General features: G+C 42.4%; 1 protein-coding gene across 4 annotated transcripts in view; it reads left to right on the top strand.

The window, feature by feature from the left end:
- The first annotated feature begins 2106 nt into the window (after nucleotides 1-2106).
- Nucleotides 2107-22857, top strand: part of LOC112560375 (short transient receptor potential channel 3-like) — a 127735-nt gene continuing 106984 nt past the window's right edge. For all 4 annotated transcript variants that reach the window (XM_025232248.1, XM_025232258.1, XM_025232233.1 and 1 more), the window contains exon 1: nucleotides 2107-3240. In XM_025232248.1, the coding sequence (XP_025088033.1) occupies nucleotides 3176-3240 (65 nt within the window). In that variant the 5' untranslated portion in view covers nucleotides 2107-3175. The remainder of the gene's footprint in view (nucleotides 3241-22857) is intronic.

Genomic DNA, 22857 nt, shown 5'->3' with positions numbered 1-22857 from the left:
CACGGCGCTTGCGTCAGTTAGCTGTCTTGCTCAGTGAGCCCACTCACAGAACACATGCCACAAAAATCACTAGAAGCCAGACACCACAGCGGGTCTCGACTCAATTCCCAACAACCAGGCGTGCAGACCTGGAAAGGGAAAAAAAATCCCACATGATAAAAAAACGGAGTACACCACTCAAAAAGTTTTACTTTACTTACTGTAAAAGACAGTTAGCCTCTACTGAGACTTTCATCACTTTGATCAGATATAGCTTTAGCTTTTTATTTTCCACCTGACTAGTGTGTAAAGAACGCCTCGTCGCTTCCAGAGGTCGGTGCTGCTATTCCAGTGTAACGGTTCTGCTTCACTGGTTTTTAAAAAATTTCACGTGGAAAGTGACTTTTATTTGCTCAATTATTGTCAGTGTTAGGTCGAGTTCCTTTTTTTGGCACGCATCTTTCAATACTCCCAACAGAGATGTTCGAACACATTTCTTTTAAATAGATCTCCAACATTTTTTTTTCGTTAAAAAGTTCATTTATTCTTGAAAAGGAGGCGATGAAAGCAATCCAGATTGTGTATAAAGATTGAGGCATTTCGCAGTTAAAAGTTCAGTCAGACACCCAGCTATTTTTTTTATTTTTTTATTTTTTTCTTTCTTGCAAAGTCACATCTTCTGCAGTAGCTGAGTGACGAAACTTTTAGTTAACAAGTGTGATTGCTTTTACCGGTTTTTGTCTGCCAGCACTGAACAGATCGTCTGCACCCCAAAACACACACCCAGTGAGACTCACAGGTCGCACGTGCAAGTGTCTGCAGTCTTTCAGTGAGGAGAGTTCTAATAAACACGTGCAATTGCATGAGATTTGTTCTCTCGCAGGATTTTTGTTTACCAGCAGTGATGTGCATGTAGCTGTATGTGTGTGTATATCCTGAGTGCACTCTTAGAGGATCATAAGAAGATATGTTAGGAGGTGAGTCAAGAAGGAGAGTAAATAACCGCCTTTAATCTCAGGCTCATGACAGCCAAGTTTTTGCGATCACAATGCAGTCTACTTGCTTGGACATTCATCCATGAGTCAGTGTTTGAGGTTTTGTATTTGTGTGTCTGAGCATTCTTGTTTTTGTGTCTAGTCTCATCTAAGAGAACTTGCTCGTTATTGTTACTGTGAGTCTTTGTCTTGTGCCTCTTTTTCAATCTTTTGAACTTTTTATAACCCTTTGCTTAATATTTAAAAATATTTTGATTGCTTCAGTTTATTTTTTCAACATGATCGGTGCCCTTTTTTCGTAGCAGACACCTTCTCATAATGCATTCAATCCTTACCTTACCTTCTCATTATGCATTCAATACTTATCCATCATTTCAAAGTTAATACTTTTCGTAAAATCTTTTTCTCACGCTTTAATCGTCTATCTCTCCTTCCCAGTCTGCTCTTTCTCCGTTGAGCGCAAGCCACCTACCTTTCTTCCCATTTGTTGCAGGTGAGCACAGGTTGGACTCAAGTATTCGTTGCTGCAGAACATAACTGATCATAATAACCATGAACATAGCAGTTAAGAAATGAAAACTACTCCCTCTCGAAAAACATCTCTGGGTGTGCTTTCTACAAGATCGGCCATTTAGTCTGGATGAATGTACGGAAGAACCCATAGATAACAAGAGTTCTGGGAGAGAGGCATCACATTGTTGGGAGACCTCCTGCAAGTTCCAGATAAAGCCAAGGCCTCGGGTACTGGTCGGTGGTGTTTAATTGCTCTCGTGTTAGGAAATCTGTACAGTGCTGTCAGCGGGTTCACCGGTTCCAGAGATATAAAGCCTTGCCTTCTTGACTGCGAAATCGGAAAGCATTGCTACACTCATTGCAGACCATAACGAGGACACGAATGGCGATGGTCTAAACGGTTCGAGACGCAGAACCAAGGGCTGAACTGTTGGCCTTCGATCTGATGGCGCTGGGAGATTGAAACGAGATCAGGGTGGTGGCTAAGGTAAACTCGTTACGGCTCCACAACTCACCTTTTGCACATTTTTTAAGAACTGGCGAACACCAGCGTCAACCTTTCCCCCAACCCTCTACCCACCATCACCCACCCACTCAGTCCCGCGGCCCAACACCCACTCACCGTGAGGTTTTTATTTTGAAAGGGTGGGAGTGGGCAAGCTCGACTCAAGCATCTCTTCTTACCTTTCCACTTTTCAAGGCAACGAACAGGAATTTACCTGTAACCCGCCTGAACGGACCAAGCAAAGAAGCAAAAGCCGACACACAACCACACCCCCAAGCCCCCCCTACAGCCCTGTGCGCGTGAAACACCTATGTCTTTTTGCGAGCGCCAGCACTGACATCTTTGACGGGACCATGCACACACAGTTATCGCTGCCTCTTCCCTGGCGGACGAACGCACGGCGGCTCCATTGATTCCGTTGCCCGTCTCACTTCTGGCGTTGGCCGGGGCCGCGGCAATGTTCCGAGGGCCACCAGCCACTGAGCGACGGCCGTCAAGCTTTTTCAGTATATCTTCTTGAAAAAAAAAAACGGAAAAAAAGTTTGCGACCAGAAGCTGTCGCAAGGAGGAGGAGGAGAGAGAAAGAAGAGGAGAACGCGAGAGTCTTTGCCTTCAGTGCCAGGTGGCCGGCTGGTTCCGGCTGGCTAGCCGGATGCATGGAGACGTCTCCGCTGCGCTTCTGGGATTTGAACTTTGGTCGGCAGGATTCGCCGTTCGAACTTCTAAAGGGTTGGGCTTGTGTCCTGCACAGGATTCTTGTTTTCAGAGAACTTGTAAGTGACCGCTTGAAAAAAGCGACTCTGATATCAGTAGCTGGACCATCGCTTGGCCAAGACGGGACGTGTCGGGTGAGAGTACCCGATTTGACGCCGGGTATTGATCTGTGGATGACGTACCCTTATTGACTTACTGTGCTGAAGTGTGAAAATCTGCTGGAACTGTAGGTACCTTAAAAAAATTAAGACCAAGGAGATCTTTAACTCCGGTGATGTATTTCTTTTGTAACCTACAACTTTGTCTGCTGCTGTCGCTACTTCTGCTGAAAAAGTGCGAGATGATGACCACGTAGTTGTAAAAGAAAAGCCCACAGTTGGTGCGCGGCGTCAGCGCCAGGTGGATTCTTCATCACTGTCGGTCTTCGCCGTTGTCTGTGCAATAGCGAGAAGCCGCCAGAAGCTTCAAAATGACGCTTCGAGGATACAATCGTATCTCCCTGTCGGAGATGGAGGACTTTGACGATCTGTCGCTGTGAGTATTTTTTTTTTTCTTTTTTTTAACATTTTTACGTTTATAAGTCAACTTATATATGGTGAAAGATGCTACTTTGACATTCTCACGTCCCACAAAACAAGCTTTATGTAAGTCTGACACGTCCTGGTCACATTTTGGGTTCTGGATCACTGATTTGTAAAGAGACGTGTAAATTAGCATGAAGCCTATTTTCACCCTATCTGCTACATCAGAGCCGTGTGAAGGGCATTTAACATGCAGATATATGCATTGAAAGTTGTCTCAAACGAGGTACGTGGGAGCGACAAACGGGTTCACGACGTAGCCAATATACGTGACTCGCGACACGTAGAAGACGATAGACCGTAAAGATCTGTAGAGGGAAAGTTTTAAAGTCTGCCTATCTAATGGGTATAACGACAATGTCTTCTCTGAATTTGTGTGTTTTTTTCAAATGTAAAACACATTCTAAGTACAGGAACTGATCTTTCTGTTAGACATCTAGCGACAATAAATACAATACAGTCTGTTAATCTTATCGCGTGCATGTGTACGTGTGTGTTTGTGTGTGCGCACGAAAGGTTCATGCATGAAAGGGTAAATAAGTGGCCAACAGCAGATGCGCACACAGCACGTGGAATTGCTTTCATTCTTTTTGTCCATCAGCCTCTCCGTGCTATCAAAGGCTGACTCGCCAAGAGCGAGTAGGTGAGTGGGTGGGTGAGCGAGCGAATCGGTGGGTAGGTGTGTGTGTGTGTGAGAGAGAGAAAGATAGAGGACGTTTAAACAGAAGCAGAGAGGAAGAGGAGTGGTAGCTTACTCAACTACACTCTTTTCCAGCAAACACAAGAATACAAATAAAATATGTCAAACTCGAAAGAAAGACTTGAAAACTTTGTCCATTAAAGGGAAAGAATTCCCAGCCGAGATGCCATGGCAAGGGAAACTATATCGCAGGTCTGTTTTCGGGGATTTTTTTTGGGAGGAAGGAGTTAACTGGATATCTATCTATCATATTTTTGCTATAACTTGTTACTCCAACTGTAATCTTTTTTTTTATTCAAGCACTTCTACATTAAGATATTAAGCAAGTTTTACATTTATACTAACTCTCATCCTTCCAGAATGAGAGAAAAAAAGAGTGACAATAGCAAGAAACAATAAAGAACGACATGAAAACGAAAAAGCAAAAATCTGATAAATTGGTAATGTATCAAGATCACACCACTATAAAGGTCAGCCCAAGAAACAGAAGACGGAAGAAAGGGCAAGTAATGAGTAACAGAGGTTGTGCCTGAGATCTGAACCCGTGACTTTCAATCGGCGAACAGTGTTTTACCACTGCGCTCCCGAACCGCTCACATTTCCATCTGTATTCCTCTGAATCTTGATAAACGTTGGCGAGCTAATCCTGTGAATGGTCACGTGTGCTTTCAAAATATTCATTTCTGATGATTTGTTTCAGTACAAACTGATTCATCTTTTACAATGTGAACATTGTAAAAAATTTTAATTTGAATTCCGGTTGAAGGTTCAGTGCGTTTGTTAGTAGCGGCTCCGAAATGTTTTACATTCCTTGGATTTGGATGTCTTATCGTTAAGCTCCTTTTTTACGCCTCAGCGACATCTTGAAACCCTTTTAACCATTTATAATTAATGTGATAGACAGGAACTGGTTCCAGTGTTGACAGAGCTTGAGCAGGAACGGATTTTTACAATTCAATACTTTTATCTTAGTTTTTTTTAAAATTATATTTCTTGTTAACTTTTGAAAGAAATCAAAATATTCTCTTGGAGGTGCAAAGAAAGTAGCTCGATTCAGTTTACTTCAACGAATCCTCGAGACAGTGCTTGAAAGTGAATACAAAGAACAGAGTAAAATTTCCAGACAAGCAGATTGTTCTGCTTCTCAGTAATGAGAAAGCCGTGGTGCCCGGAATGCTATCTCTCACAGGCCATTAAACTTTCTGCGAGGGAGCTAACTAGGAACAGTTCGCATGGCCTTAAGTCGCGGTGAATCGCAGTGGAACACTTTGGAAGACCACCGCAGTGACTCGTAGACAAGACTTCTTGGAACCGTCCTCTCAAAGTTATTACACAGAGAAGAACTTGCGGGTACGGTTGGTGTTCAGAGGAGTGGAAGAGAAAAAAAGAGAGAAGGAGTAAATCACAGTTGTCTTTTCATCCTGTAAACTCCTTGCATCCGTCCAGAAAGATGCGCGGAACACGCACACAGAGGCCGCTTGTCTCCTCCTTTTTGTTATCGGAGGGTGGTTTCGACAGAGAGCGTGGATGGTGTATTATTCCGAACATAAATATTCCTTTGTCGTAAGAACATCCTAAAAAACATCATAAAGTGGATGGCGTTGACACAACATTAAATCATTCTCTTCGATACGGGAAAATGTGAAAACAAATTGTTTTTCCGGTTTGTCTAGATGGGCGAGTTGGAGAAAGGTGCGTTTTGGTGATCACCCTAAGATAAAGAGGAAGAACAGAACGCGGATTTTAGACTGGTAGCTGCTGGCTTACTCAGTCCAAGAAAAACAAACACAAACAAACAAACATGGGGCGCTTGCTTGCTCGCTCGAATGTGACAGGATAACTAGGGAGGTTAGCCTTAAATCAAGACTCCATTTGCACTGGCCAGTACTCGCAGTGGTGTAATGTAAACGTGCTGATTGCATGATATCTTTCGCCGTCCGCCACAAGACGAGAAGAGACCCCATCCCTTCCTCATCCCCGTGTCTGCTTCCCTCGACCACATGACTTCATCCTCATCCCTCGCCCCTCAGCCGGTCGTGCCTGTCGTTCGCCATTCGCATCTACAAGCGAACGCTTACAGAGAATTAGTGCTGGTGCTGGTGGGGTGTCTCCGAAAGTTTTCTACCACCCGGGATGAGTGTCCCTGGGTGATCGCGAGTACTGGTCACTTGTATCAAGTTGTTGTTTGATGATGAGCTGCTTAGTCTAACCCTGTGGTAAGAATATAACTGTCACTTGGGTTAGACTACCTTGTCGTAGGAATGCGATTGTCACAAGGTGCAGTGTAAGGAAGGTTTGCTACTTAGTGCTGTCTGGGATAAACGGGAAGTGGGTGTCACTTGGTGTAGTCCAATCCTGATGTAAGAAAGTTTCACTTGGCGTAGTGTAAAATTGTTGTCAGAATATATTTGTCACTTGTGGTAGCCTGATCATATAAGGACTGTGTTTGTCATTTCGCGCGGTCTCATCCTGTCTTCTGAGGATCTCTCCTCCCTCGAGAACAGGAATTTGTATTATGCAACAAGATGACGGGAGGCTCTGTAGTCTAGAATGTACTCTGTGTACCTCACGACATATTTTTCTACTTTTTCTCATGCCATATGAGTAACTACAATATGCCGATCGATTCTTTTCTACTCCTCTCTACACTTTTAACATCATAATCTACGTGATCACCATCACATTATCACCACAACGATCGCGATGTCCTCATCATCGTCTTCGTCATCAGTCGTCGTTGTTGTCGTCTTGATTTTAAACAAGCGCATTTCATTTCTCAAAATGACTCCTCAAAGTGGTGATCGTCGAACGTCTGTGCCAAGTCATCTGCTCAACATCCGCCAGCAGAGAGTTATGTCCCATCGGACAGAAGCTCGTGACATTGCACTACGTCATCACGTCACGTCAGACACAATCATACTAAATCAACCCGTCTGACTACGTCATGCAGTTATGTCAAAGTACATTTCGTGTAACTACGTCCTGTCTCATCAGACTACGTCACTTCACAATTCACACAAGCTCATGCTGAACTCTACACTACGTGACTACGTTACGTGGGACTACCTCAGATTGCCAGGCAAGAAAGAGTCCCCTCTTTCTCGCCCAAACCAGCGGTGAGGACTTTGGCAATTAGCATATTACTGGTCTCTCAAAGGCCCAGGGTCCCGGGTGATGCACTCATAAATCACACCACCAGTTAATCATCCTCATGAAACAAAACCCTTCTTGCACTTGTGTGCGTTGGCGGGTGGGGTGGGGACGGGTGTATTTCATATGCACGTACATGCACCACGAGTTCGTATTTGGCCACCAAATAAAAATGACAAAACATAATAACTATTCATGGACAGAAAACTGAGAACCTCTCGGTCTACAAAGAAAATCTTGCTTACTTATTCCAGCGTTATGCGTTCTGTCTCTTCGCTCATCCCCTGCAATTACAGAACTGTAAAACGGCTCAGATTACGAGACTAACGGCTTTTATACGTGTAACGGTCAGTGGAAATGTCGACCGTTTTAGCACAGAGTTCAGGTCATCAGGCAGTCGTTATCTACACAGATGGATAAATGAATGGATAGATAGATAACGTTCTAGGAGAAAGAGAAAAATAAATCTTGATTGTTTATCGTATTGATTCTTTCCTGGCCATGACAGGATACCTATACCATAATTTGTCAAAAAAAAAAAAAGCATGGAATTTTTTTCATTTTACAGATAGAGAGAACTAAGATTACGAAGCACACCGTTTACCCGATTTATTGCTCGCCTCGTGCGTTTAATGTTTCGTGGCTGCAAGTGGTGGCGATGGTCTGACCAATCAGCTTCTGTATTCGCATCTTTGTTTCCGCTGCCGCTTGCAGACGATGCAGATGCTAATTAAAAACGGTTGATTCAACATGAATGTGTCTGATATGACACGACGTAGTCTCATCGTGATGGGACGTAGTCAGCGTAGTCTAACGGTCATAATGCGTAATGGGTAAGATAGACACAATGGGGAGTTTTCAACATCGGCAGTTTTTGTGAATAAAAGGGCTAAAAAAAAAATTTTTTTTCATCGCACCACCACTGGTTTGATTCATCACTCTGCTTTTCATCAGCTCTTTGCTGACGACAGGCAGCTGGACTGTCCTAGTTCGCTTACTGGATCTTACTCTTTTCAGAGGTGTGGAGGAGTGTAGAGGTAATATAACAAATTGAAGCAAAATGACGATAAAACGAAAGTTCTCTTCAACACAAAAGCACCGGAAGAGGAGCAGAGCACTCTTAACTTTTATATATCCACCACCATTTAGTCCTTAAAAAGTTCATTAGAACAAATTTTCATTAACACATAAGCACAGTCCAAATTACTCTACGAACTCGTTCTGTCTCTCTCTCTCTCTGTCCTTTGATGTCTCTTGATTAGTCTGTCCTATCGATAGCTCTTCGTTGATTACTTTTTAGCTAATTCTTCGTCGTTACTGTCTGGTACTTTTGTGTCCTTTGTACTTCATCTTCATCATCTTTCCATTCTATTCACATTAGCTAAGTTTTGGGGTCATGCGCTCCTTCAAAACCGTGATTCTGCGCTATAGAAATTGTACTTTTATATATATTTTTTTTACTTATTCATTTTCCACTACGTCTTGTGCTAATGCTCTCGTACTGTGCTAAAGTTAGCAAAGATTTCGCTTTGTGCTAAACTGCTACACAACACTAGTGCTCAGAAACAATGACATTACTTTGTCCTATCTACAAAACGCATGACTACTGGCTACTACCACTGTCATGTAGCATCAGAGCCAGAAGGTGATTGTGATCGGTTGAAGCGTTTTTCCGAGCACTCACCCCAACCTCCACCTACAGCTATCTCCATCCCCTCCCACTCCCACGCTGCTAGACCTCCTAGTCTATGGACGTGTTATCGCTATGCGCGGTGACGATGCGAGCAGAAGGCACGAGTTCTCGCGAGACGCACGGGACCTCGCGGGGGAATTGTCTTTTTATTGCAATAAATTTGTGGGGAGCTTCGGACAGCCTCTTGCGGCTGGTTACCAACCTTTTTTCCACATTTTTTTTAAAAGCCACTGCCATCATGAAGGGGACAACCGTGCTGTTGAATGCATCGACTCTCGAGCATGCGCACATGCGACGTTCCGGGATCGTGAATGCGGGCCACTTTGAAGCGAGCGGTTTAAACGCTTGCGTCATGATTGTATTTTTAGCCGTTAGACAGAGGGCTGTCTGATATTACCTGTGTGTGTGTGTGCAAAGGTGCGGTCATTTACCTGCAGTAAGAGCGAACCAGAGTAAAGAAACAGAAAGGTTTCTTGTCAAGCAGCTACCGAAAGACTTTAAGTGAATGTTCTGGTTTTTGGAAAGATCAGAAAAATACTTAAGTTTTCATAAAGTCGTTCCTAAGCATAACAGAAAATAAGCTCAATTTTTTTAAATTTATTTTTATTTTTTTTTTTTTTTTTTGGCATTGCATGGTGCTTAAGCATATTTTAGTCTTTGGTAGCAAAGGAAAATTTTTCAATGGAGAAAAATAATCTAACTCGCTTGCAGTTCGGAAAGTGAGAGTCCGTGTACTCAGAAGTGCTGGCAGCTGGATGGAGAGGACTGATTCTAACAAAACAATCGGGTTTAAACCCACCCCACCACAAAGGCAAAGCAATCATGTCCGCTGTGCGAACTGTTGTTGGAATACTCGACCTCAGTGATTAGACAGAAAACATGGCTGCCGTAAAGGGGAGGCTAATCAATTGCGGAGCCAATCGCAGCGAGTGTCGGGCCTTTGTGATGACCACATGGCCACCACACCACCGCAAAGTTCGGAATTCGCCTCTTTCGCTCTGTCCTTTGTCCTACGCTGACTACACCTTTAGACCCTGCGCCTGCTGGCACATGTGCGGATAATTATGTTTGACTCGGGTCTTGACTTTTTTTGTCCTGGCCACCAACGCCGGCCTTTCTTCATTCTTCAATGCAGGAGTCGATTTTGTGAATACCAAAATATGACAGGACTAAAGGAAATGGTTGAGACAATTAGTTTTAATTTGATCAATAGAAAGTTTCTTTCCCTTAAATCTTTGTGTAACTCTTTTGAGATGAGAACACCATCGTTATAAAGACTCAAGTAGATGAAGTATTCTCGAAACCAGGTAACGGCGTTCACTTCCGTTAGTAAGTGAGTTGGGCTAAGAAGTTCTAGTCGAGAATGATACTTTTCAATAATTGAAAAATATATTATACATACAGGCATAATTAAACAAATAAGTAAATAAAATCACACAGCGGAAAAAATTTTCGAGGGAATGCATATGTCATTCCATACATGTTTGCAACTCATTTGTCTCTGTTAAGATTACACTGTGCCTGCTAGCGCATGCATGCCTTGTCTTGCGTCTGTGTGTTTGTGTAAAAATAGTTTTATGTTTTTTAGTATTTGAATATTACTGTTTGAATGTATGTGTGCGTACATGTGGGTGCGCGTGTGTTTGTTTGCACAGTACAGCCAGGGGTGCACCTGAGCATGTTAATGAAAGCCGGCCTGTGTGTCTCCGGCAGCAGCTTATTAACCTTTCCACTGTTAACCTTCTACCTGCGACTGTGTTGCTGAGTAATTTCCAGCTGAAAACACTTGAGAAGTGAGAGAAAAAAGCTTCACTCGTCATCCTTTCGGAAACCACAAATCTAGCAAACGTATGCCACATGCTTACTTCCACTTGATTTCCACTCTTCCATGGTTCCAGTCTTGCACACTCTTTCGTGCTAAAACATCCCCTGAGGTAGACCATATTTTTTTAAAATTCCTGATATGCTTTTCTGCCTCTGGCGGTAGATAGCCTAAAGCTCTCTTAAATCTCTCTCAAATTAAATTTTATGGTTGTAGTTTCGGTGTCCAGCCTTGTCGTTCATAAGTGGAAGTAGAGAAAAGTTTCTAGTGAGTAGGTTAAATAGCTGATAAGAATTAAGATTCCAAACATCTGTGTTCGAAATTCTGTTCGCAAGGTACAGGTAATAGGTCTGAATGTGACAGTTCTCACCAGAAACAAAAGGGCAGCAGACGATTCTGCTTCACTGAATATAAGATAGTTGTAGACATATCGGGAAACACCTGTTCTTTGTATACTGTCCCTGGATCCGAACTGGTCTGCATTGGTCCATAAGGCTCCTTGTCAGTGAGTGGATTCAGTAGTAGGATGCTACACTATTTACATTTACAATAAGTATATGTTTGCATCAATGTTGATGTGTCTATGTGACTGTCTGTGGGTGTGTCCGTGTGTGCTGACATCTAACTGGAATGTGTTTGAATTTGAAGACTCCTTTACGAGATAATAAAAGAACAAGTGTCAAGTGGTTTCTGTAAAGTGCAGTGAACCGAGCTTTGACCGGGGAAGAGTGCTTTAAGCTTACTATTTATTATTGTTGTTGTCAGCAGCTCGCAGTTTAATTTAATATTTAAATTGGGTTAGCCTCGTACAAGCTGCCATTAAACCTCTGCACCTCTGCCTTATTTTTTTTTCACCTCATAAATCCAGGTACATCACATCAAAGGCAGCAAAATTTGCACTAAAGCAGCGACATGCCGGAAATGGCCGATGTCATCCACAGGACGGCCATGTTCTGAAGAGTTCTTTCTGCAGATATGTAGTGGAATATTTAGTTCAGTCATCATGGCTTCCAGCAACGGCAAACAAGACAATGGCGCCTTTGTTCTGGTGTAAAGACCGGGCTATTAATTGCTTTGCGCTGTTTTAAAATATTGATGTTTATTTCTGTTTGTCATGATGGGGTTCTGTAGGACAATCGCTTCTCGCCTTCATTGTATGGTTTCGACTTTCCGGGAGACAAAGTTTTATTCAGCAATGGCCGCGAGGCAGCAAATTGGAGATTTCCCTTCAAGTACTTTTGTCGGGTGATTTTATTTATTTATACAGTTTTTTTCGGTGGCGTGGTCTCTTGTTTTTTGTGTTTTTTTGTGTTTTTTTGTGTGTTTTTTTAACATCTCAAGCGTTTCTCGATAACATCATATTTTTGATAAACATCACATTTCTGGTCCTAGTCCCGGTCCTAAATCTAGCTTCGTCCTATGGGATGTATTTTCAAATTAGTTTCCAAAGAAAGAAATACTGTAGGTGTCACAAAAATCTCTTAAATGATCGCTAGCTATTGCAAATATTTGTTTTGTCAATGACTAGTTAGTTCAAGTTTCTTTTTGTTTTTGCTGTCGTTCTATCTTGGAACAAGAGCACTGGGATAATATGTCACAACTTGTGACACATTTGTAATGTTTTAACTATGTGCTTATAGATGGCCATCAAATAGCATGGTGTTCAGCTCAAGGTCTTCAACGGACACCTTAATAAAGCGGATATTTCAAATATTCGTTTCACTGATGCGTCCTCGATCTGACCTGTCTTCGTCGTTCTTTGGGACTATTTTGTCTGTCCTTGTGCCTCGATGTATCAGTCTTTATGACATGTCCTCTCTGTATCCTAACTCCCTGGATCTCTGCTTGACATGCTCTATGGAATTTTCTTTGCCTGGCTCTCTGTGGTTGCTTTGACTGGACCTCAGTCATTGTGTCGGCGAACTTAACATTCTGTGCTGATGTCTCTTTAATACTTGGGTCTCTTCCTAAGCTTCTGCCGGCTCTCCTGTCGAGCGTCTGAGCATCTCTCAGACCTTAGCTTTGGTCTTGTCAATCGTTGTGTCAGAAAATCTTTCAATCCTTTAGTTCTCTCAGTATTTGTGTCAGAGTATCTCTGGATCCCTGACGGTCTCTGTGATTAGAGTTCCAGTCTAAAACAACAAAGAGAAATCTTAATACCTTTGTTCTTAAATTTTTCGTTTTGATTGTTGATTTTGTCAGAGCGTTATCCCTTAGGAAAAGTACTTTCATTGTTTTTTTTTTCTTATAATGTTTATTTTCCCCGTGAATTTCTCCCTTATCCTACTCTCTATCTCTTTCTATCATGTAATCTCTGCATATCTTCAAGCTCTTTGACTTTGATTCTCACATGTGTGTGCCTGCGTGCTTTTTAACGAGTTCTTGAAGTAAGGTCAAGGGTCATGACTCATTACTCATAAACTCTACAAACTTCATTGGCAATGGACACAACCCGTATAAAGGTCGTAAAAGTCTTTGTGATAAAAGAATACAGTAGTTTTATGGCGTTCCTGGATGCATGCCTACATGCTAGTATTTTTGTCCCAGACAACTGATTGATGATTTATGAATAGGTTATGCGTGTACGAGACTGTGTTTCCAAAAGAGAAGCGTCCATAGAACCTATCGAAAAGCACAAAGAGGGTTACATTATGTCAGGTCTTGCAGAAAACTGATTTTGGTAGGAAAAAAGTTTCCCTCGTCAATGACTTCAATAGGTAGAGGTAACATACTAGGATGCCCTGGCTTGAACAACTGATATCCCTTACATCCAGGCTGTCTGTAAAATTCATCGAGCCGTTAGTTTTGGTGTCTTCTTCCTCTGTTGTCGATTAATTCAGAGATCATAGCTGTGGTGCATCGTGAATAATCGAAGAGTTAGCTTTCATCAAACACGGTACCATTTGACTTCGTTTATAACTGCCGGCGATCAGTCTGGAATGTCTCACTGGCACCAAAAGATAGCAGCCATGATAGCAGGCTAACAGAGTAATCAGCCCTTGTGGATAATATGATCGGAAACAGGCCAGTGCATTTGAGAGAACCCCGCCGACACCCATGAAAGTAGCGTAGATAACCCGTCGTGACACAAGCCACCCGACCCAACCCCTCCCACCCACCCACCCTTCCTTTGTAACACCAGCGAAGGAAAGGATTGCTGAGTTGTTAGTAAACTTCCGCTACTCTTGTGTGACGTGCTCGTGTGGGTGGAGCTTACAGAGCAGTCAGGAAGTCTTTAGGCCGCCATTGTTGGTCGCCAGGCAGTCCCACACCTCCATGCTGCGAGCTATAAAGAGCTTTTGGCCGCTTGCATGGTCTTTTTTTTTTCCAGTCGCAAACCGGGCAACGTGTTTGTAGAAGAATTACGATGATCAATGCTAGCTGCTTGATCACTGCACGCCTAACTCGCACGTGCCTAGCATAACGGTGACGTCATTCGTTTTGTGGGGACATTTCGAGATTGCCGAACGTAGCGCCGAGGGAGAGAGAGGGAAGGAGAGAGAGAGACAAAGACAGCGATAGTGTGATATCATATCACATTACTGTTTGAGTTAGAACAATAAAACATAAAACTATTGGTTAATATATTGCAAGTGACGTGACAAAGAAATAAAAGGCTAAAAATAGAGATTTTTAAAATTAAGGATCGCAACGCAAACTGTTCCAGAGAACATGATACACCTACATATTCAGAGGAAAAACGGACAGAAGGAAGAAACGACGGATAAAGGGCAGGAATAGAAATAGAAATAGTTGGTGTAAGGAGACCTGGAAGCATTGGGGGCAGGGTCGTTACATGAATGGATGCGCGGCTTTACAAACGATGGCCGTGTTATACGAGTGCTGTCACTTGCGGTCATCGAGATGAAGAGAAAGGGTGGAGTGTAATAATACCACTGACCCGTTGCCACTAATTTCTTCTTGGGCTAAAGCTTGATCGAGAATTGAAACGTCACCACTCGGTTTCCAGTTCAGCGGCCACGCTCAATCAAAGGGTACATAGGTCCACGGTTCTCACTGTGCCTGCCCGCGCATTACCGGAAGTGCGGTCTTCTGCTAAAGGCTTGGAGCGCGGTGATTTCGGCCTATCAATCAAGCTAGCCACGTGATTGAGACGAAAACAAGTTAATGATCGTCACTGACTTTTGTACCTTTTTTTTTTTTTTTGATTTTGCGCCTTTCTTTTTTTATAGATGTTGTTGACGTGGGGTGGTGGTGGTGGTGGTGTTGTGATAGTTGGGTTGTGACGTCACAGTCCCACAATTTACTCAGCTGACTTGTTCGCTCAAAGCTGATGGCAGACACCAATTAGATGTTCTGGCAGCCTTTCAGGTTCTGGCAATATGGCGCTATGGTTAAGCCCGAAAATGGAGACCTTTCGGAGACTTGAGCTTTTGGCTGATTTTTTCCTATCTTCTTACGGAGGAGGTTTTCCTGATGAAAAATTAGACTTTTTACAGGAAATTGTTGAGGTTTACGATTGAAATGAATCCTCTAGTTTATCGATACTCATTTCTAGTAGGACTTTGATAGTTTGAATGAAAATTGTGTTTATAAGTTCATAAGTTCCCCATTCCACCCCTATTCTACTTTCCTGACATGATAATCAAAGAATGTGCAGTTTAATGTCTGAAAAAGTCGCTTTTTTCTTCCTGAGAAATTTCAGATGCTACTGAAGAGCGTGAACTGATATGGCTTTCATTACAAAAAGACTTAGGTGTGGGCTTGAACTGAGAGCCAAGACTGCGTACTTAGCGATCGTGCAAAGACTTACTGTCTTTCATCCGGCACCTTAACGGTTCTCTGTCGACACTCGGGTCCAACCAGTCGAAGTCCATATTCAAAGTCGATTTCAAGCCTTAGCCAGTCGACTCTGACCTTCATTCAGTCGTTTCCCAGCTTCAGTCAGGCGGAAAGCTCGAAGGTTAAGCTCGCTACTGCAGGCTGGCGACAAGGGACGCAAACCGTCCTCCTGGGGCCAAAATGATGAGCGGCACGCACTAAGCTGTCCTCTTGGCATGATCTCCGAACATGAATCACACCACGCCCGACCCCTAACCCTGCAATCGAAGTCGTGCTTACACTCACCAATGAACAGCCCCAGTTCAGCCTTTCGTGAACCACCAGGCGGCGCTGTCAATCTGACGAAAAGCCTCGACTGTAGTAAAAAAAACATCTTGAACAGCAGCAACGGCCAGAGGCGGACTTGACAGCAGAGAGAACGAAGAAAACTTCTCCGGTAAGAAATTCATCGCTAAGTGTCAAGGAAAAAAAAAAGACAATAATCTTAAATAAATAAAAAATCACCACGACAACATGAAACATTGTCTCATTGAAGATGGTTGTTCGATGGCCATGACCAACTTACAGATCATTTCTTGTACAAATAAATGATAAATACGTAAACAAGCGAATCGCGTGCACACATACATAAAGCATGAAATAAAAAAAATGTTAGGGAGGAATAGGGTAACGGGAAGTGAAGAGAAAGACTAAGAAATAATGTGATGGTGGTAGAGTGTCGAACTAAGATATTAATTTGACGAAACGACTGATGAAAAAGGACTTGTAGTGTGTCAAAAGCAGTTCCCCTCACCTCTGAGTTTCTTTTACTGTCAATTTTTAAAAAAGTTCGGGATTTCTTCACCTTTTCTCGCCCTTCCTGTTTATATATATATATTATTCTTATTCTCTTACTCCATGCTCTCACGAAAACACTTAGAGGGGTGGGTCTCGGGTGCCTGGCTTACAGATGCACCTCGAAGTAGTAGGAAGGGCATTAATCAACATTCCGAGGGCAAGTGTACAAGAACTATTTTGAGGCGCGGTGTAATTGCGCTACTTCAGCGCCCTAAACATGATCTGACATTGTATCTGGCCACTTGTTCCTGCCCCACTCGGCATCATTCGATCACGCTCGCCAGCAACAGCAACAACATCAGCAGCAACAGAGATAGAGACCACGGCAGCTGTTCCTTGGGTACCCAGATAACGGAGGGATGTTAATATTCGGGAGCTGGGGTCTTGTTGCTGCTGTTGATGACTATAACCATTGTTTTTTTTTCCCTGTGGATAATAAATAGTGAAACATCACGAATATCCGTATTCGTCAATAACGAATCTCAGCATTATTGGCTAGTTGTTCAACAATCAGGTCCTACCTATATAATAGGCTTGCTTGGAACAAGCCCCTGACTTCATAGTCTATTGTAATATTTATAATAACGAAGTCTAGACTGCAAAATGTGTTTGTCTTGCATGTATGTCTTTTTTGCGATGCTTATGCATTTTTTTGGGGTACGCTGGTCAAACACAATTGGAAGGTTGGTCAATATTCGTCTGTTCATCATCTATCCTTGAGATAACGAATCTGTTATTGTTTGTATACTTGTGAAAAGCACGTGAAATAAAAGGTTCCATTGGCGAGATGCCACAGAGGCAGTGAACATGATTCATTATGTTTAGAGCAAGGCAACACGCTCCTTCCGTTGGATACCCTCTCTGATAAATCAAGAAACCATTTCTGAAGAGCACCTGCTGGGGGTTAGGGGAAGTTTTCCTAGCAACACATCCGAGCAGACCTGAAACCTTCTTGTGAGATACTCTGCCTCCCCGGAGACCTAACAGGTCTTAAACTAGTCATGGAGCTTTATTGGAACATAAACTATGATTCCTATAACGAGCATCAATGGTGTGCATGTCATCATCGATTTCATTGTGACTTCGTCCTCCTCATCGCAACTAGTCCCTCGAAATGCAAGCGCTCAATGAAAAAAACATTAACAACAGGCGTGTGTCAACAACACCTACCACTTAAGTGACTTTTTCAAAGAAGCTCAAGTAGGACAGTCTTAAGAAAAGGTAGGACTACATTCAACAGGAGTGGAGCAGCGAAGTGTCAAATGTGCCAGAACCTTCTTTAAGGAATGAAGAGTGACGGCTTTGGCATTAGTATCGTCTGACAACTTCATCGAAGACGTTGGACAATGAAGGCAGACAAGCACACTGCTCCATAATCTCTGTCTGTTTGCATCTCCGTCTGGTACTACGTCTATCTCTTTATCTACCTATTTGTTTGTCTGTCAGTCTGTTCCGTATCTGTCTGTTATCTTGTCATTTGTGTTCAGCCAGAACCGATTCAGTTTACAGTATGCTTTGCTTGTTTCTTGCTCAACGAAAATTGTCTTGCGATCGTCTTAAAGGTAATTTTTTTATGACTTGGTAATTTTCAGTGCAAGATACTATACAAAGATATACGTGAATGACCCAATCCCCCAATCTTTTCTCGAGATTCACTAACATCATCAACCACAGAAAGCTGTGACAGCATGTTTGTACATAGTTCTGCCTAACATACACAGCTTTAGTTGTTTTTTTTCAGCTGAATCCTTCAGAACGTAAACGTCTGCATGTACAATCATGTGGTGTTGACTTCTTTAGTGATGTTTGTAGCTGTGTATTGGGAAAAATGAAGGGAGTGGGTGGTAGGTGGTATTCACCTAGACTTGAGGAACTAGAATCGTACTGAGCTTTACCCATTCATTTCAAAATAATGTACCCCTCTAGACCTTTAAATCCGTTACCAACATGCCTGTATTCCCCTGCTGCCGTCCGTTGAACGTTGTAGCATGATCTTACCCCAGCCAAACAAAACTAACAGAACGTTGAACACCTGAAACCTGGGATCGTCCCTCATCACATGTTCTTGTAGGCTAACCAGACATTTCTCCCCCTACCTTCGCATTCGCTCCCCTGTTTGCCTGCCTGATGGCATTCTGGAACTTAGGTTTTGGACTTCTTGTTGCCACCCACTTTAATGGCAGGTTACCCTGGATCTCTCCCACCCAAGGGGAGTTTTTGTCCTGGTTGCACGAGTGCAGCCACAGGCTCGTACATTCCGAGTGTTCCCTGCAGACATTCCTGGCCATGGCTCGCACCTGCTGGTCCTCGCTATGATTACACCTGCAGGTCTCTCCTCTGGTTAACAACCCCCTGTCTTATCAAGTAAAGCTAATTTCCCAATGCCCTGTTTTTCCTAGCTCTCCGCACTCAATATTTTCACATAAAAGCCCGTAATACTTTTTTTACTACTGGCCACGCTCGATTCTAGCTGTAAACTTTACCTGGCGACTTACCTGACACGCGGACTTTCTCTGCCAAGCAGCCCAGTAGGTATCAGCAATACCCTCCTTCGTATTACCATTCTCCATGCACCTTTGTGACAAGTCTGGTTGGACTTGCAGAGAAATGAGTGCAGAGGACCTGAGGAAAGATCCTAGAACTCTTCATCTGTTGTCCTGTTCACACGAAAATGTCCTCAGTCTTCTGGATAGCAGAGTCGGTGATAAATTGGCTTGCACTTTATTTCTTCTTCATTCTGCGTCATACAGAATCACAAGTCCTTCTGTTAGAACACCCCAGCATCCGGAACTTTCTTTCTTATCTAATAAGAGATAAGGGTTAGACAAAAGCTTCCAAAATTTCTTATCAGACCTACTTTGACCACACTACTAAGCTCACCCACTTTCTTAAAAGCAGAGATAGGCTCTTTGACCGGAAACAACAGGGTAATCGTGAGAAGAAATATGAAGTGTGTGTGAGAGGGAGGGAAGTAGAAAGTAAAAAAAGTAAAAAATTCGGTTTTACATTCGACTATGTATTTTTGTACAATTTCAAACACCATTCAGAAATGCACAAACATAAATAAGAAGAGGCAATACCATGTATCCCATTGCTCATGTACCATCATTTCTATAAAAAACATCATCAGTGGGTCTGGCACCACGGGAATATCCAGGGTTCCTTTTTCAGCGATGTCGTAATGACAATAATAATAAACGCGTTCTGTTTAAACTGAGAATTGCATCGAGCCATAATTTTTGGAGCCTGTGCTTGTCAAGGGCAATTACAAAGATTATGTCACTGTTCAAACACAAGAAAAAGAGATCGGTTGCCGATTGAGGAATTCTGTGTCGTTAAAGGCCTCCATAATCCACATTTTCAAAAGATTGAGATGAACGCGGAACAGGATCATATTTCTCCAAACAAAAGTAAATAACTCCTCCTCGTCGATAGACCCTTGCAAGCTCCATCATTCGAGCAAAGACAAGGTGTGCATCTCCACAAAATATGAGTAGACGGGGGAGTGAATTCCTCCGACATACCATCTCACAATAAAACCAAAGCAATGAGTTGAAATACATTTTAATCTCATGTATAACTTTAAAGGCAGACACTTAAATTTCCTATTTCTCATTGGTCTGTAACCAATTTAATTTTTGAAGCATCAAAAGTGTTAGTAGAGACCTCTCTGACATAGTTCCTCTCATACAATAAATTATAAATATAAATATGTACACATCTAGTTCTTTAATGGTTTAATATATACATCCACATCAGATGCTGGAGGGACACGTTTATTAAAAACTATTAAATTTTTGCTTAATATCTGTCCATCTCTATGTGTTTTAAATGACAAACAATAATTTATTTTGCCGGTATATACAGAACAATCAAGCAAAGTAACTAGCTGACAAAAACGCAAGTGAAATCGAAGGCTCGCAAGGACTGAAGGAGAGAAAGAGAGAAAGAAAAAAAAGTACCCGTGGGATCCTGAGTGTCTACTCATTAAACTCTGCCTCTGGGCTCGTTGCCTTTGATGCTGCACCATCATAAATATAACCGGTAGTCAACGATCAGCAACTGCATAGGAATTATTGAAATATATGTGACCACGGCCAGGATTTCATTTCCCCTGAAAGAAGCAGGCTGCACGCTCTCCTGCTTAGGCTATCAACATTACTCTCTTCTTGTCTTTAAAAAGCGGCCATAAAATTAAACGAACGACAGTCATCATCCAATAAACTAACAATTTATAAAGTCAGGAGAAGCCACCTTTATTCTGCGCGCCATGCCCTCTGGTGAAAATGGACTTCATTATTCGTTTTCCTTCCCTTCCTTCCATCTCTCTATCGTTCCTCTGTGTGTGTGTGTGTGCATTCCTTAATTAAATACTTCTCCAAAACCATGTTTCATATAGCAATGCTACTTCTCTTTCTCAATTAGGTACGTTTGACGAAATTAAGTTGCTTTCTTTTAGCTGACATTTGACCTCATTAAGAAAGGCATCTCACATTAAACATTTTCATCTCTGTATGATCACATCATTCCTGGCAGATTTTTAAAGAATCTTTCCTGAAAGCTTATATAGTACATACATAGTACGTATATTCACTGCTTCCACTTTTTTTAACATTTAACTTTCTAGTGTATAGACTGACTAACCATGGACTGCTGTCTGTCTGCCAAGACCAACGCTGATAGTCTCGGCGAGCCTAAACAAAGAATGTGACTAAACCGGAAGCTTTGTAGTCTCCTGCCTCGTTTTAGTAGTTAAACTGGAAAAAAAATCGTCTGCCAGCAGTCCAGTAATACAAGTTCGTGGACTTACAGTGAGTATGCAAACAGAATGAAGGAAATGAAGAGGGTCCTGTTGGAGTCAGGTCCAGGAGGAACTACAATGGACCGACGTTACCGATACGAAATCTCGCGAGAGCAGGCGTGATGGTGAACCAAGATTCAGTGGACTGAGAATCTGTGCATCACTATGAGCGAGAACCCTGGCTTAGTCACGCTCTTGTTGCCAGGGTTCGCATGGTGTTGCTGACGAAAAAGTTCAACTGGCGGCAGTTCAAAATGGATGAAATTGCTGTGACTCCTAATAAATGACGTGTTACGAAAAGTCACGAGCAGCTCCGTGAAACTGGAGCACTTTGTTATCCAAAAACACGGCCCTCGTTTAGCTCTAAAGAATTTTCTGGACACACTGTTCAGATCTGGCAAGTGGCTATAAAAGCTGTTGTGGGGTCAGCAAGTGCGGGTGCGTTGTGGTCTCAAGTGTTACAGAGCTTCATTGACTTTTTGTGACAGCACACAATTATGCAAATTGTTTTACAGCGAAGCATTGTCCAGAGTAGAATCCCTCTCCTTGATTGAGTGGTTCAAATCGAGGCTAAAGCAATTAGTTTAATAATCATACAGTTGCCTGAAAACAATAAGTAATAGGTGCGTGCGAAACACACTTTCAAACTCTCGGCTATTCTCCAGAGCATCTAGGTCCTAATTATACGGTTTAATATACCTGCTTCATGTGGAAGGAGGTTTGGTTGTTTATATAAAATAAAACCAGAAATGATCGGAAGGATTAGAAAGTTTTGTTTAGGCCTCAGCTTTCAGGTTTTATGAACTTTCTTCCTGTATTAATATTAGAAAAACCAATAAATTAAAGCCGCTAAGTTTCTCAGTTTCGCCAATTAGGATAATGCAATCATTCCATTATTATCCGGGCTGGATTTATTGTTCCACGATAGGGGTCTTTAGGTTTGTTTGGCCAATTGTCATTTCCAGAGGTAAATACGCGGTCATAAGCTTTGTTGCTGCGGACTCTCATGGGGACTATAGTGCTGCTTATGCTTGATGGCGGTCAGATGATCAGTGTGGATAATTGCAGTGTAATTATGCCATCAAAAACGGGGGGAAATAGATAGTGGAGTCATAAAGTGCAAATATTTTTGAGAAAAAATGCATGTTATAGTTTGCACAAGGTTAGTGGCGCGTGGGCGTTTTCAAACACACTAATTCTGCACAAGTGCACACACACACACACGCGCACACACACACACACACGAACGCACGCACGCACGCACGCACTTAGTCAAAGGAGTGTATGGAGGCAGAAACATTGTTTGTCCGCCTCGTACATTAAAGGCCACGTGACACAAGAAAATAAGTCTCGTCACGAGACCTTTAGTAAAAGCACTGACTGCGTTGTAATCTATCCTGCCGTTAGGATTTTTATTCTTTCATCTGTATTTATTAAAGACCTTTTCCCTGGTGTGATCACTTGAGTGAGTGAGAAAATATCGTGCAGAACTAAATTCTAAAAATAGTATCATTAGTTTCTGTATGTCTCTTGCAAAAAAAATTCTTCATTCTCTTCTGGCTCAAGACTATGAGTCTGGATTTTCACTTGTATTCTTGTATGCTTTCTCTTTTCATCTAACATTAATTTTCCCTGAGATAGTTGTGTTTTTCGTCCTCAGTATTATGTGCGAATTGGCCATACCAACCCTCGGGTATGCCAAAGTTAAAAATATCTCTTTTGCCTTCATTTCGATGGAAACTTTCCCACTTTATTTTCATTTGG

Source organism: Pomacea canaliculata, linkage group LG1 (genome assembly GCF_003073045.1).
Source record: "Pomacea canaliculata isolate SZHN2017 linkage group LG1, ASM307304v1, whole genome shotgun sequence".
Taxonomy (NCBI): Eukaryota; Metazoa; Mollusca; class Gastropoda; order Architaenioglossa; family Ampullariidae; genus Pomacea; species Pomacea canaliculata.
Note: the sequence above shows the minus strand (reverse complement) of the source record. Positions and strands in the feature narration are given on the sequence as shown.